Source organism: Leucoraja erinacea, chromosome 2, assembly GCF_028641065.1.
Source record: "Leucoraja erinacea ecotype New England chromosome 2, Leri_hhj_1, whole genome shotgun sequence".
Lineage (NCBI taxonomy): Eukaryota > Metazoa > Chordata > Chondrichthyes > Rajiformes > Rajidae > Leucoraja > Leucoraja erinaceus.
The window spans coordinates 62,367,133-62,381,624 of record NC_073378.1 but is presented as its reverse complement, the minus strand read 5'-3'; the positions used below and the strand labels follow the sequence as shown (position 1 = coordinate 62,381,624).

The following is a 14,492-nucleotide window of genomic DNA, read 5'->3' as shown; positions in this document are numbered from 1 at the left end:
GCACTAAGGACTTCAGATATGTTTTCACTAATATTGTAGTTATTAATTTATTGAATTTGAATTCATTATATTATCTATTGGTATTACATTTACAGGCCCGTTATGCTGCTGCACCTAAGAATTTCATTGTTCCATTTTTCTTACATATGACAATTAAACACTCTTGACATTAATTTCAGACATTCTACATTTTTCTTTGGTAGAAATATATACATATTAAACCTCCCATGATTTAAATCAAGACAATCTCTTGAAATGTACTTGGAAACTTTGCTGCAAACAATGAAAAAGTACTTGAGTCCAATAAAAATTTCAAATTACACAATCCATGCTTAAATCAATGAGCGAACAAATTGAAGCAGCAAGCGTTGAATCTGATACAGCAGCCTACTAGTTACCTGCTTATTAAGCCAATGCCACAGCTTTTGGAAGAAGAACAAATTGGAGAGTTACTGATTAAAACAATTCACATTACAAAAGACAATTAAGGCAGTTTAGGTCAATGAAAATCTTACCTATTCAACTTGCACAAAAGTATTTTTTGTAATCACTGCAGAAAGGGAGTATTAACCAAGACCAGGCAAGTAGCTCATATAACAAACTAAACGTTGTATGGAGATAATCAGGACAGGTGAGCCCTGTATCTTTCCCATTTCTTTCACATTATATAAACATAATACTTGGGGAAAAAAAGTGGGAGAAGTGATAATCGTCTTTGGTTGCTAAATGTTTCTGGTTAATCCCTTGACATTCAATTCTATTGATATCTGCTACTGCAGAGAATGGAATGGAAAAAATAATCATGAGTCCAACCTCTGGCTAATACTCTTGCTTCCAGTTAACACTTGCAATCAAAGAATGGTTTCTTCCCAAAGGTGGGAATAAAGGAATAGCAACATGCAGTTTGTCTTTTACTATCCCAGTAGTCACATGGTTATAAGAGTTGTAGATAATCCCAGTCAATTAATTTCTAACAAACCTAGCCAAGAAGCAAGTAAATCCCAGGTTCAAAACCACTGTTCATTTCAAACATCTTTGCCTTATATCCACTTAGTTTGACTTGGTAAAGATGTTACCTTGGACTAATGGGAAAACATTTTGGTCTAAGAAATTTACTACACTCACGAAAATGTACCTGTTAAAAAGAGATGTACTTGTCACGTTATGATTTTAGATTGTAGTAACAGTCATGATAACTTGACAAACAGAAATGTAGGAAGATTAATGGCAAGCTTTGTGATGAGGCTGAACCAATAGGTCACTATGAACGGAACTGCAGCAACCTACATTAGTTAAATTCCTTTGCTGGTATGATACTCATGGAGAGAAACTGAAGTGCCTGCAATTGCACCTGATTCTGAAAATCAGAGGTGTGACAAATACAAACACAAAGAAAATAGAGGAAATACATAGGTTGAGACAAGTAACTAATGAATAGGGAAAGTTAGTTAATGTGGAAACATGCACAGCAATTGAACTAAGGAAGGGAAGAAAAGTAGTAGCATCATCTAAATGGTACTAGGTCCTCCAAAATATTCCAAATGGAATTTAAACTGGAGGTGGTGAAGGGAGGGCTTAAGCCAGAAAAGGTTATTGGGAAGAAAGAGCTACTTTAAATTTAGTTGCATCTGGTTGGGTAACTATAGTTGGGTGGAGATTATTCCATGCTTTAATTGTGCGGGGGAAAAACAAATTGCTGTATACATCTGTCTTTGTAGCTGGGATCACAAATTGGATCGAATGCCCTCGTCTGCCCTTAATTGGTTTGGGTTTGGTGTAGGTCTTGTAGTATATGTCGAGCTGACCATTTAACATTTTGTAAAAACAGGTCAAACAGTGAGCTTCACGTCTGTCTTGGAGAGGGTTACAGTTAAAAAAAATAATCAGGAAAGAGTAATTAGAGTATATATCTGAACAAGGCACAGATTTAATCATATTTAGACATTTTCTGTTTATGATATTGGGTGGCATACTATGGTAAAAATATTCACATTTAGAAACAGCACGGGTAACAGCAACTGAGTTCCTTCTTCCTGACAGTTCCTTCTTAAACACTTTGTCTACTCAGTTCCTTTTTCTTCTTCTTTTTTTTGTTTATTTTATTAGAAGTTAATACAGTACAAAACAATACAGTGGTACCTAATTTTAGTGCCAACTATGTCATAATGTAATACATTCTATGTACAACCTCTAGTTTTATGTATTTGAAAAGGAAGTAAAAAAAACAAAAAATAGAAAGAAGAAAAAGAGGAAAAATAGATAGTAGAAAATAGAAAAACGTGAAGTGTGTATATAAGAAAAGAAAAAGTAGAAAGTAGAAATAGGAGAAAAAGACCCTTAAAAAAGAAATTTTCAAATCTTTGTTCGGAGATGTAAATCTATCCACGACCTGACCTAAAATCAGTAATCTTTACGGGACTGCTGCATCACATGATTCCAAAAAGTCAATGAAAGGGGACCAACTCCTTAAGAATAGAAACATAGAAATTAGGTGCAGGAGTATGCCATTCGGCCCTTTGAGCCTGCACCGCCATTCAATATGATCATGGCTGATCATCCAACTCAGTATCCCGTACCTGCTTTCTCTCCATACCCCCTAATCCCCTTAGCCACAAGGGCCACATCTAACTCCCTCTTAAATATAGCCAATGAACTGGCCTCAACTACCCTCTGTGGCAGAGAGTTCCAGAGATTCACCACTCTCTGTGTGAAAAAAGTTCTTCTCATCTCGGTTTTAAAGGATTTCCCCCTTATCCTTAAAGCTGTGACCCCTTGTCCTGGACTTCCCTAACATCGGGAACAATCTTCCTGCATCTAGCCTGTCCAACCCCTTAAGAATTTTGTAAGTTTCTATAAGATCCCCTCTCAATCTCCTAAATTCTAGAGAGTATAAACCAAGTCTATCCAGTCTTTCTTCTCATAAGACAGTCCTGACATCCCAGGAATCAGTCTGGTGAACCGTCTCTGCACTCCCTCTATGGCAATAATGTCCTTCCTCAGATTTGGAGACCAAAACTGTACGCAATACTCCAGGTGTGGTCTCACCAAGACCCTGTACAACTGCAGTAGAACCTCCCTGCTCCTATACTCAAATCCTTTTGCAATGAAAGCTAACATACCATTCGCTTTCTTTACTGCCTGCTGCACCTGCATGCCTACCTTCAATGACTGGTGTACCATGACACCCAGGTCTCGCTGCATCTCCCCCTTTCCCAATCGGCCACCATTTAGATAATAGTCTGCTTTCCCGTTTTTGCCACCAAAATGGATAACCTCACATTTATCCACATTATACTGCATCTGCCAAACATTTGCCCACTCACCCAGCCTAACCAAGTCACCTTGCAGTCTCCTAGCATCCTCCTCACAGCTAACACTGCCCCCCAGCTTAGTGTCATCCGCAAACGTGGAGATATTGCCTTCAATTCCCTCATCCAGATCATTAATAGATATTGTAAATAGCTGGGGTCCCAGCACTGAGCCTTGCGGTACCCCACTAGTCACTGCCTGCCATTGTGAAAAGGACCCGTTTACTCCTACTCTTTGCTTCCTGTTTGCCAGCCAGTTTTCTATCCACATCAATACTGAACCCCCAATGCCGTGTGCTTTAAGTTTGTATACTAATCTCTTATGTGGAACCTTGTGGAAAGCCTTCTGGAAGTCCAGATACACCACATCCACTGGTTCTCCCCTATCCACGCTACTAGTTACATCCTCGAAAAATTCTATAAGATTCGTCAGACATGATTTACATTTCGTAAATCCATGCTGACTTTGTCCAATGATTTCACCACTTTCCAAATGTGCTGCTATCCCATCTTTAATAACTGACTCTGAATATGAATTGGTCATATTTATCTATTAGGCGGAGTCTCATTTCTTCAAGGTGTGCTATGTCCGTCATATTCGTAATCCACATTTTATAGTTGGTATAGCTGTATTTTTCCAAAATTTAAGCATCAATTTCTTTCCAATTATTAACCCATAATTAAAGAATACTTTTTGGTCTCAGTTCCTTCTTAAACACTTTGTCTACTCAGTTCCTTCTTAAGCAACTGAGTAACTACTTGGTTTAAGTTATCCAAGCACTGTGCAGATTAAAAATCAAAAGTTTGTTCACTTTAGAAAAGGAGGCTTAAGGAAGATGTCAATAAACTGAACCTAGAAAATATGCCATCATGACATAAACTTGAAACCAGGGGAGGAAGCGCAAGTTCATAAAAAAAGGAAAATGAGTCTAGCTCAAAGTTAATTAATTTAATTGATTTTCAATTATGAACAATATGGAGGCTGTATAGGAGGTTTTGAGAGACCTGAATGGATCTTCAAGTTAATGGATAACAAAAGGTCAGTAATTATTAAGATAATCCAGGTGAAAGCATAATTTAAGCTAATGATACACAGAAAATAAAGATCTAATATACATCCACATATTGAACTTAGAATGCGCACGTGTGCAATAACATCCTGTGAACGGCTACATTGACTCATCAACAAATGCCCTTCAATAGATATTTTGAATGTTGGAAAGAGAAATCAGAGACAAATATTTAAGCAGAAGTCATTAATTCTTGGCGATAACAGAATGATCGATATACAATCCTATATGCTTTCATCAAAATAGGCTAAGCTATCTATCAATTCTTACTTTAATAAACAATAGAAAGATAAAACTGGGAAGCATATGCCAAACTAAAGTAAACTCTGAAATGCTCACATTATAGTAATTCATATAACCATTTCATTATTGTTCACCAGAGCCTTATATAGATCTTTTACTTTAAAATTAATTTGATTTTGAACCACTTAGACATGATTAAAATCACTTGCAGGTAGAAATGGCAAGTGGTTTAAACCAATCAGGAATTTAGTTCTTGTGCTTAAGTGATTTCCTCTAGAGCAGTAACAGAAACTTCCTACTTGTTCTGGTCAGCCAGGCAAACAGGTTTACAAGCTAAAATATTCTTGTTAGAAGAATACGTTGTGCAAAACGTACCTTACTATCAGCTTTTAGAACAATTCTTCCAAGTCCTCGTATAGGTCCTGGAGCAAGAGCATCTTGTCTGTCTTTAGCAAAGGATGACAGAATCTTCCAATAACTATTAATGTGTCTCTCCGCAAAGTTAATCAATCCAAAATGTAGGATCAATTTCTTAAGCCCCCAAACTATAAAAAAAATGAGAAAACACCATAAACATTACAATGAACATGATAAACAGTATCCAACAATGTCAGTTTTTTTAATATACAAATAGTCTTCTATTTCAATCATAACTGCAATTATAAGGGCAAGGCAACTGGGAGTAAGGAAGCATGGATGACGAGAAAAATTAAGGCTATGGTCAGTGGAAGCATGGCCCAGGTATAGGCAGTCAAGATCATGTGTATCCCTAGAGAATTTAGGGGTCTATGGAGCATATTTAAGGAGGAAATTAGGAGGCCAAATGGGGGCAAGAGATAGCTCTGGCAGATAAGATTAAGGAGAATACAAATATATTTTATGTAAGTGAAAGGTTGCTAGAGAGACTAGGACCCCACAGAAACCAGAGGTCATTATGTGAGGAACCACATGAGATGAGCTATGTCTTCAATGAGTATTTCTCATGAAGACTGGGGAACCTAGGAAATAGAATAGAAATAAGTTGAGGACAGCCTGTATTGTGGCTGAACATCCTATGGTGCATTAAAGTAGATTAATCCCCAGGACCTGATCAGATATAGAAAATGACATCATTGGACGCTAGAAAAGAAAGTGCAGAAGCCCTGACGGACAGAAATTGCAGAAGCCCTGACAATCATTGTTAGACACGGGTGAGGTGTTGGATAACTGGAGGGTAGTTAATGTTATGCCTCTATTTAAGAAGGGCGACAAGGATAAAGCTGGGAACTAGATACCAGTGAGCCTAACATCTGTGGTAAGTAAGTTAATTACTGGAGGGGATTCTAAAGGATAACATGTATACACATTTGGATAGACAGAGGCCGATTAGGGATAGTTATCATAGTAGGCTATGACAGGAATTGGAAGGCCAATGTATTCCGAAGGTGGCAGTCGGCAGTCTTTACATAGGAAACAATGGAAGTTTATCTTTGAGTTAATAGCAAAGAGCAATCAATTGAGCTGGATCTGAAACAACAACTGTGAAATTGATGTGATGATCATAGACTTTTTACTAATTAAATAGAGAAAAATGGGGCTTATCTAGGATGGTTGAAAAGACGGCATGGAAGAATCAAGAAGCTGAAGTAGAGCTAACTGTCACCAGCATTCATATATAATCCATCCCTTTGACTGAATGATGTTGATAAAACACAATATAGATGTGTGATAAGTGTGATAGATGAATATACACCTCCTTGATTGATTCTAGAGATAAAGGTACATGACCAATACAAGGAACATATCGTAAGATACAAATAGCTAAAACTGGAAAAAAGCAAGGAAAATCATGCCTTGCTGGACGAGAGGTACACAAAGTGAAAGGTAGTCAGTCAGATTAAAGAGTACATTTGCAAGAAGAGAGAATTAAAGTGTGACTGTTAAACTCTTCAAGAATTACTTTTTTTGGCTGTGATTCATAGTTGAGCAGGTGGGCAGATTTGGATGCGATAATTTATTCAAGAACAGAGGAAAGGGAGGCCAGAAATGGGATAAAAATAGAGAATGAGAGAAATGTAAAAAAAGATAACTGACTGACAGCTTTATCGATACCTTCCTCTCTGCAAAGATGCTATGTGACTTTCTTCTCTAGCATTTCCTGTTTATTTGCAAGAACTGCTGTATTTTAAGGTTATAAAATGATGTAGTGATACTAGTGATAAAAATATCATTCTGGCCAGCACTGCTCAAATGAACTGAGTCAGAAATCTCCCAAAAAAACTACACACAGTTCGAGATCTTCTTCCAATACTTTTCATGGATTTGCAGACAATGAAGATCACATCCTTGTTCTGTGTGATAATCTGAATCTGCAACGAAGATCTGGAATGATTTTCTCAGCAAGGATAAATCATATCCTTTGGGGAATACAGCAAATTATTATTTTTTCCTGGTGCAGAAAAGCAGGCAATTACTCAACAATTTCCAGTCCATCTTTTTCCTTCAAGGGAAGTGGAGGTTTGGGTATTTTGGGGGTATTTTTTAAGCAAAGATTGACACGTTCTAGATTAATAAGGGTGTCAAATGTTATGGCAAGAGAATGGGGTTAAGAGGGTAAGATAGTTCAGCCATCATTGAATGGTGGAGTAAACTTGATGGGCTGATGGCCTAATTCTGCTTCTATGACTTAAGACTGTAACTAGCATCTCTTCTCTTTATACCAGATTCTGTACCAGTTCTTTTCCTTTAATCTTGTACACCAGCTGGTAAGTCTGGTGCAGCAGCCTTATTGTTCTCAGATTGCATGATGGTGCCTAACGTTTTCATGGACAAATGGCGGGGGGGGGGGCATCAAATAATTAGCAAGAGGCTCTCTGTCAAAGCATTGGGGGATGGATCCTGACTGGTATATGTCACAGTGTCTCAATATCCTTCAATCAGGCCTTGTTTCGCTTAAGTAAAATTGACCACATCTTTGGTTTGGGGTGCTGTCTTAGCAAAGGAAATTGGACTACAAGTGGAACGTAACCAGAAAAGGGTTTGTGCCATGTTTAGAGGTTCTTTTGCTGTTGTATAGGGCTCTGGTAAGACCACATCTGGAGTACTGCGTACAGTTTTGGTCTCCTAATTTGAGGAAAGACATCCTTATGATTGAGGCAGTGCAGCGTAGGTTCACGAGATTGATCCCTGGGATGGCGGGACTGTCATATGAGGAAAGATTGAAAAGACTAGGCCTGTATTCACTGGAGTTTAGAAGGATGAGGGGGAATTTTACAGAAACATATAAAATTATAAAAGGACTGGACAAGCTAGATGCGGGAAAAATGTTCCCAATGTTGGGTAAGTCCAGAACCAGGGGCCACAGTCTTAGAATTAAGGGGAGGCCATTTAAGACAGGTGAGAAAACACTTTTTCACCCAGAGAGTTGTGAATTTGTGGAATTCCCAGCCACAGAGGGCAGTTGAGGCAAAAATCACTGGATGGATTTAAGAGAGAGTTAGATAGAGCTCTAGGGGGCAAGTGGAATCAAGAGATATGGGGAGAAGGCAGGCACGGGTTATTGATTGGGGACGATCAGTCATGATCACAATAAATGGCGGTGCTGGCTCGAAGGGTCGAATGGCCTCCTCCTGCACCTATTTTCTATGTTTCTAACAGTGAAAGTAATCTTCTTAACACGTAATAGCATTACAGAGAGTTTCCACAATACCATTCAGGTGCTCTAGCTAACAATCTAACATCAACCAGTTACCTGGGAGCACACCTAATTTAATTTCAAGAACAACTTAAAATTCCAACAACATTTCATGTTGAATTGTCACTGTCTCGAGAAAAGGGGATTCTATGATGCAGGAGCCTGGAGAACAAAGTACATTACCGATGGTAGAGTGACGAAAAGGTATTTAGAAAGTCAAATTAGAAAAAATAACGGAGACATGATGTGAAATATATTACCAGCAACCGGTACCGGGAGCAGCTCCAATATCCAAAGATTCAGCCAGATCTGCACAACACCAATTGCCCAAACAAGCATCACAAAATAGATGGCACTTGTTTTGTTCTTTTTTGCAAATGACACAGTTCCAGGTCTTGGTATTTCTAATGGAGTGTACATAGTTGAAGATGTGGAGGAAGAAGAGCCCAAGTCTCTAGATTCAACAGACCCTAGAGAGCAAAAAAATATATTATTGCTTGATTGAATTGGCAATCGGAATACCAAAAATGCCTAAAATATAACTACTGAAGCATAGCATGAAAATAACTAAATGAAGAAAAACGTTTGTCAAATTTGCAATTTCAAAATGTGTGAAGAACATTTTGCCGTGAATAGATGAAATTGCATCTTGCCCGTTTAGAGGGGGGCGGGTTTAAAACGCGATTTTCCCTAGGCTGTTCAAATCGAGGATGTTCAGCCTAGTTAATTATTAACGGAAAATCGCTGGAATATTCTGTCGCTTTAGCTATTTTTAGTTTTAAAGGCTTTATATAATTGTTATAGTAGGTTAAAAATTAACCTCTAAACCCCCGACCACATGCAACCGGCAGGGTCTCATACAGCAGACAACAGAAGGTATGCTGTTTATTTTTACATTAAAAAGGGCTTCTTAAGATCCCTTTATACAAAGTTTAAAGTTGTGAGTAGCTCATTTTGGGCCCATTATATCCCGCAGTATTTTTCTGGGCATTTGAGGGCACAAATCTAGCACAATGTGAACGTTCTAAACCAGCGCGTTCACAGGGACCCAGTAGAAAGCTGATTTAAATTGACTTTAATTTACTGCAATTGAACACTAAATTCCTTCCATTTGGCCTATAAATTAATGTAAATGAGATTTAAAAATCATGTTTTATTGTAAATTATTTGTGAATATTATTTGGACACTTAGGCTATTTAAAAATGTTAATCATTTATTAAGAAATAGATAGATGTTTAGATCTAGTAATTGAAGTTTGAAATTAGCTCCAATTGGGTAACTAACTAATTATATGCTTTAATTTCAGATCATCCAAGTAAGATGAATTTATATTTGTTTCAGAATGCTTCAATCTAGGATAACTGAAAATTTCATTCAGTTCTCTTAATTTTTAAGAAAGTTATGGGCTTTTGACTGTCCACGATCACAGCTTTTTTGTTATGTCCATAGAAAATCAATAGGGGACAAGATGCTAAATTCCGAGTATGAAAATGGCCATAACTTTTTAAATACTTGAGATATGAAAGTAAGTTAGGTGTCAAATTAAACTTCTTTTTATGCTTTATCTGATGGGATAAATTGCAGACTTGATTTTTAAAATCTCAAAATTTTATAACATTGCTAGTTATTACAAGTTAAAGTGCTAAATTGTTGCAAAGCCAACTTTAATGGTATTAGACAGGAACGTACAAAAGTTGTTTGGACCAGGTGGCTTGCAGTCACATGGATGTCCAGAAAGTGGGATGCTTTTTCAAGGTATGCATGTTCTTGTTTGAGTGAAATACAAGGCAAGAACACAGGATGAGGAGAGAAATTGTGGCTCAAGTTAGGAAAAAGGAGGTCTGGATCAGCTATGGGCCGCTGGGATCAAGGGTATTGTTGAAGGATTATTGGTGATGGAGGGCATACTTAAAAAGGAAATCAGAAGTGCAAAAAGGGGGAATGGAACAGCTTTGGCAAATAGGATTAAGGAGAATCCAAAGAGATTTTCTAAGTATATTAAGAATAATAAGGTAAATTGAGAGAGAAAACAAACCCGCAGAAACCATGGTGGTCATCTATGTGTGGAGCTGCAGAAGATGGACAAGGTCCTCAATGAATATCTCTCTTTTTTTACCAATGAAGATTAGGAAACAAGGGAAAATTAATGGAGATTAATTTGAGGACAATTTGTATTACAGTCGAGGGGGCGTTAGACACCCTAAGCATATGAAGGTAGATAAACATGCTTGTTCTGATCAGATGCAAGGGCACTGTAGGAAGCTAAAGATATTACCGAAGTCCTGGCTGAGATAGACGAATCATTGTTAGTCATGGTGATGTGCTAAAAGACCAGAGGGAGGCTAATTTTATGTCAGTATTTAAGATAGGCGGCAAAAAAATAAACCTGGGAAATACAGACCAGTAAGACTTACATATCTGGTAGGAAAGTTACTGAAGAGGATTCTGAAGAATAAGATATACATACAAATGTAAAGATAAGGGGTTGATTTGGGAAAGTCAGCATGGTTTTGTGTGTGGGAGATGGTGTCTCACAAATTCAATTCAGTTTTTTGAAGAACCAAGAAGGTTGATAGGGGAAGGCCGCAGATGTAGTCTATATGGACTTTAGCAAAACCTTTGATAATGTTCCGCATGGTAGGCTAGTCTGGAATATTAGATCGCCTGGGATCTAGGGAGAGCAAGCAGCCTGGATACAGAATTGACTTCATGGTAGGAAGTAGAGGGTGGTCATGGAAGGTTGTTTCTTGGATTGTGACTAGTTGTCTGCCTCAGGGATCGGTGCTGGGCCCATTGCCATTCAGGCGAGAGGGCCTGAAACATCGGGCCTCCGCTGCGGCGACGGCGAGGCCTCAAGTAGGCCCCGACCACGGGTGAACATAGTGGAAGAGGATTGAACTTTTTACTGCCTTCCCTCACAGTGGAAAATGTTAATTCTGCTGCGGGGGGAACGTTCATGTTCAATTCTATAGTGTGTTGTGTCTTTTCTTTTTTATTTTGTATGGATGTATGGAAACCCAATTTCTTCCATGTACAGCACTTTGGTTTCAACGCGTTGATTTAAATGTGCTATATAAATTAAAATTACTTACTTACTTACTTACTATTGCTGTTTGTCATCTTTATCAATGATTCAGATGAGAATGTACAAGGCATATTTGCAGTGACACAAAAATAGATGGTTTCATTGACAGTGAAGATGATTATCAAGAATTACAGCAGGAACATGATCATATGGGCAAGTGAGCCGAGGAATGGCACATGGAGTATAATTCAGATAAGTGTGAGGTGCGGAATTTTGGCAAGTCAAACCAGGACAGGATCTTCATAATGAATGGTATGCCCCTAAGGAGTATTGAAATACAATTGAGGATCTTGGAATACAAGTACATAGTTCCTTGAAAGTGACATCATAAATAGATGGGGTATTGAAGGTGGCTTTTGGCCGGCTAACTTTCATCATTCAGGTTACCGAGTATAAAGGTTAGAACATTACATTATATTTGTGCAAGACGTTGGTGAGGACTCGTATAGAATATTGTGTTCAGTCTAGGTCACCCAAGCAAAGGAAAGTTGTCATTAAGCTGTAAAGAGCACAGAGAAAATTTATGAGGATATTGCCAAGAATAGATAGAGTGAATGCACATAATCTTTTTTTAAGGTTAAATGAATCAAGAACTAGAGGAAATCAGTTAGAGGCGAGAGAGAAACGTGTTTGTGGGGCAATTATTTCATACAGAGGGTGGTGGGCATATGGAGGATGGTAGAGGAAGTTGTTGAGGCAGTCAAAATACCCTTTAAAAGACATTTAGGAAAGAACTACAGATGGTGGTTTAAATCGAAGGTAGACACAAAATGCTGGAGTAAGTCAGCGGGACTGGTAGCATCTCTGGAGAGAAGGAGTGGTTGAAATTTCGGGTCAAGACACTTCTTCAGACTGATGCAAGTCTGATCAGTCTGAAGGGTCTCGACCCGAAAAGTCACCCATTCCTTCTCTCCAGAGATGCTGCCTGTCTCGCTAAGTTACTTCAGCATTTTGTGTCTACCTTTAAAAGATATTTGAACAGGTACATGGATAGGAAAGGTTTAGAAACTTATGGGCCAAAATGTAGAATGGGACTTACTTGGATGGGGAAGAAATGATTCTGCAACTTGTCGCATTTTCTATCTACATTTCAAACATGCCGAGTATAGTTAATCACCTGATACTTTTGCTGGATGGTCCTCTTGAGACGAGAATCCTGTCATGGATACTGTCATATTGATGGTACTTGTAACAATTTGAAACATCCGACCAAACAGCTCAAAACCTGCATGACAGAAGGAACAAATCAGAAGCCAACCTGAACATAACACATCATTGGAAACAAGACTGAGTACATTCTGCAAGTTATGAAAGAAAATTAACAACTGTAGCTATCTGTGCACTTACAGGCCATAGAGAGACTGATGTAAAATTTAGGACGTTAAACAATTTTCTATCTGTGTGTAGATTTTCAAAATAAACAAATAATAAAATTACACCCTATCTTCGCATTCTGATTCTACTCTTAAAAACATCAGAGATCATCTTAATGGTGTGGATGTCACTGCTACGAGGGTCACCATCAATAATCACATCCCTCATTCCATACTCCCCAGAGTTTACATCAGCTGAATCTAGAAAGCCAGTTTATAGGTTGGATGGTCCTGTCATCAACTACAGGAGTCCTGTGTAGCAGCTGGTTCTCCACCAATACATGAGGAATAGAGGTAGCAGTGTGGAATTAACCATGAAATTCCACTTGATGCGTCACAGCCTGGTATGGCAACTGTTCTGCCCAAAACCGCAAGAAATTGCAGAAAGTTGTGAACACAAGCAAATCAGGCCCCCCCCCCCCCACCCCCATCAACTACATTTACACCGTGCTGCCTTGAAAAAGCATCCAACTTAATCAATGAACGCTCACACCCCAGTCATTCTATCTGAACAACATCCATTAAAAACGTATGAAAATATTAAGTCACATGAGTTAGTTAAAATAAGACCATATGAAGAATAGACTAAAAGCAATTGCTGGATACAATTGACAGGGTTGGAAACATTTGTGAAAAAAGTAAACCTTTCACATCACTCATCCCTCTTTAGAATATGCTGATTAAAGATTAGCAGCAAAAAATATTTACTCGTTTCTCTCTCCACAGATGCTACCTGATCTGCTGAATACAAACAGAATTTCTGGGGTTTCTTATATTTCAGATATCCAGCATCTTTTTGTTTTGCTCTTTAATACCCAAGAAAAGAAAAAACTGGAGTAACTCAGCGGGATAGGCAGCATCGCTGGAGAGAAGGATTGGATTACGTTTTGGGTTGAGACCCTTCTTCAGAATGAAGTCACGGGAAAGGGAAAGGAGTGATATGGAAGATCAGCGGGTGCAGCAGCATCTATGGAGCGAAGGAAATAGGTGACGTTTCGGGCCGAAACCCTTCTTCAGACTGATGGGGGTTGGAGGGGAGAAGGAAGGAAAAAGGGAGGAGGAGGAGCCCGAGGGCGGGGGGGATGGGAGGAGACAGCTCGAGGGTTAAGGAAGGGGAGGAGACAGCAAGGGCTAGCAAAATTGGGAGAATTCAATATTCATGCCATCCGGACGCAAGCAACCCAGGCGAAATATGAGGTGCTGTTCCTCCAATTTCCGGTGTTGCTCACTCTGGCAATGGAGGAGACCCAGGACAGAGAGATCGGATTGGGAATGGGAGGGGGAGTTGAAGTGCTGAGCCACCGGGAGTTCAGGTAAGTTATTGTATTGTATTGTATTGTATTGTATTCAATTTAGTCTCACTTAGTCTCACCGATGTTATTGCGGACTGAGCAGAGGTGTTCGGCGAAACGATCGCCCAACCTCCGCTTAGTCTCTCCGATGTAAATCATTACATCGGTGAGACTGAGCGGAGGTTGGGCGATCGTTTCGCCGAACACCTCCGCTCAGTCCGCAATAACCTACCTGAAACATCGGCCCGAAACATCACCTATTTCCTTCGCTCCATAGATGCTGCTGCACCCGCTGAGTTTCTCCAGCATTTTTGTGTACCTTCGATCTTCCAGCATCTGCAGTTCCTTCTTGAACACGTGATATGGAAGATGATGTAGAGAGATAAAGATCAGAGGTCGACATTTCTTCCTCAGCCACTGAATTATCCAATTTCCCGGAGCAAGTCC

At 39.0% G+C, this 14,492-nt stretch overlaps 1 protein-coding gene across 2 annotated transcripts in view; it reads right to left on the bottom strand.

Moving 5' to 3' along the window:
• The window catches only part of tmem245 (transmembrane protein 245), an 85,870-nt gene that overhangs the window by 50,574 nt on the left and 20,804 nt on the right, over positions 1–14,492 (bottom strand). The window contains exons 4-7 of one of the 2 annotated variants that reach the window (XM_055657760.1): positions 12,498–12,605; positions 8,555–8,764; positions 4,997–5,166; positions 399–422 (exon numbers count right to left, since the gene is read on the bottom strand). In XM_055657760.1, coding sequence (XP_055513735.1) covers positions 399–422; positions 4,997–5,166; positions 8,555–8,764; positions 12,498–12,605 — 512 coding nt within the window. The remainder of the gene's footprint in view (positions 1–398; positions 423–4,996; positions 5,167–8,554; positions 8,765–12,497; positions 12,606–14,492) is intronic. The other variant, XM_055657768.1, reaches the window with a different exon arrangement.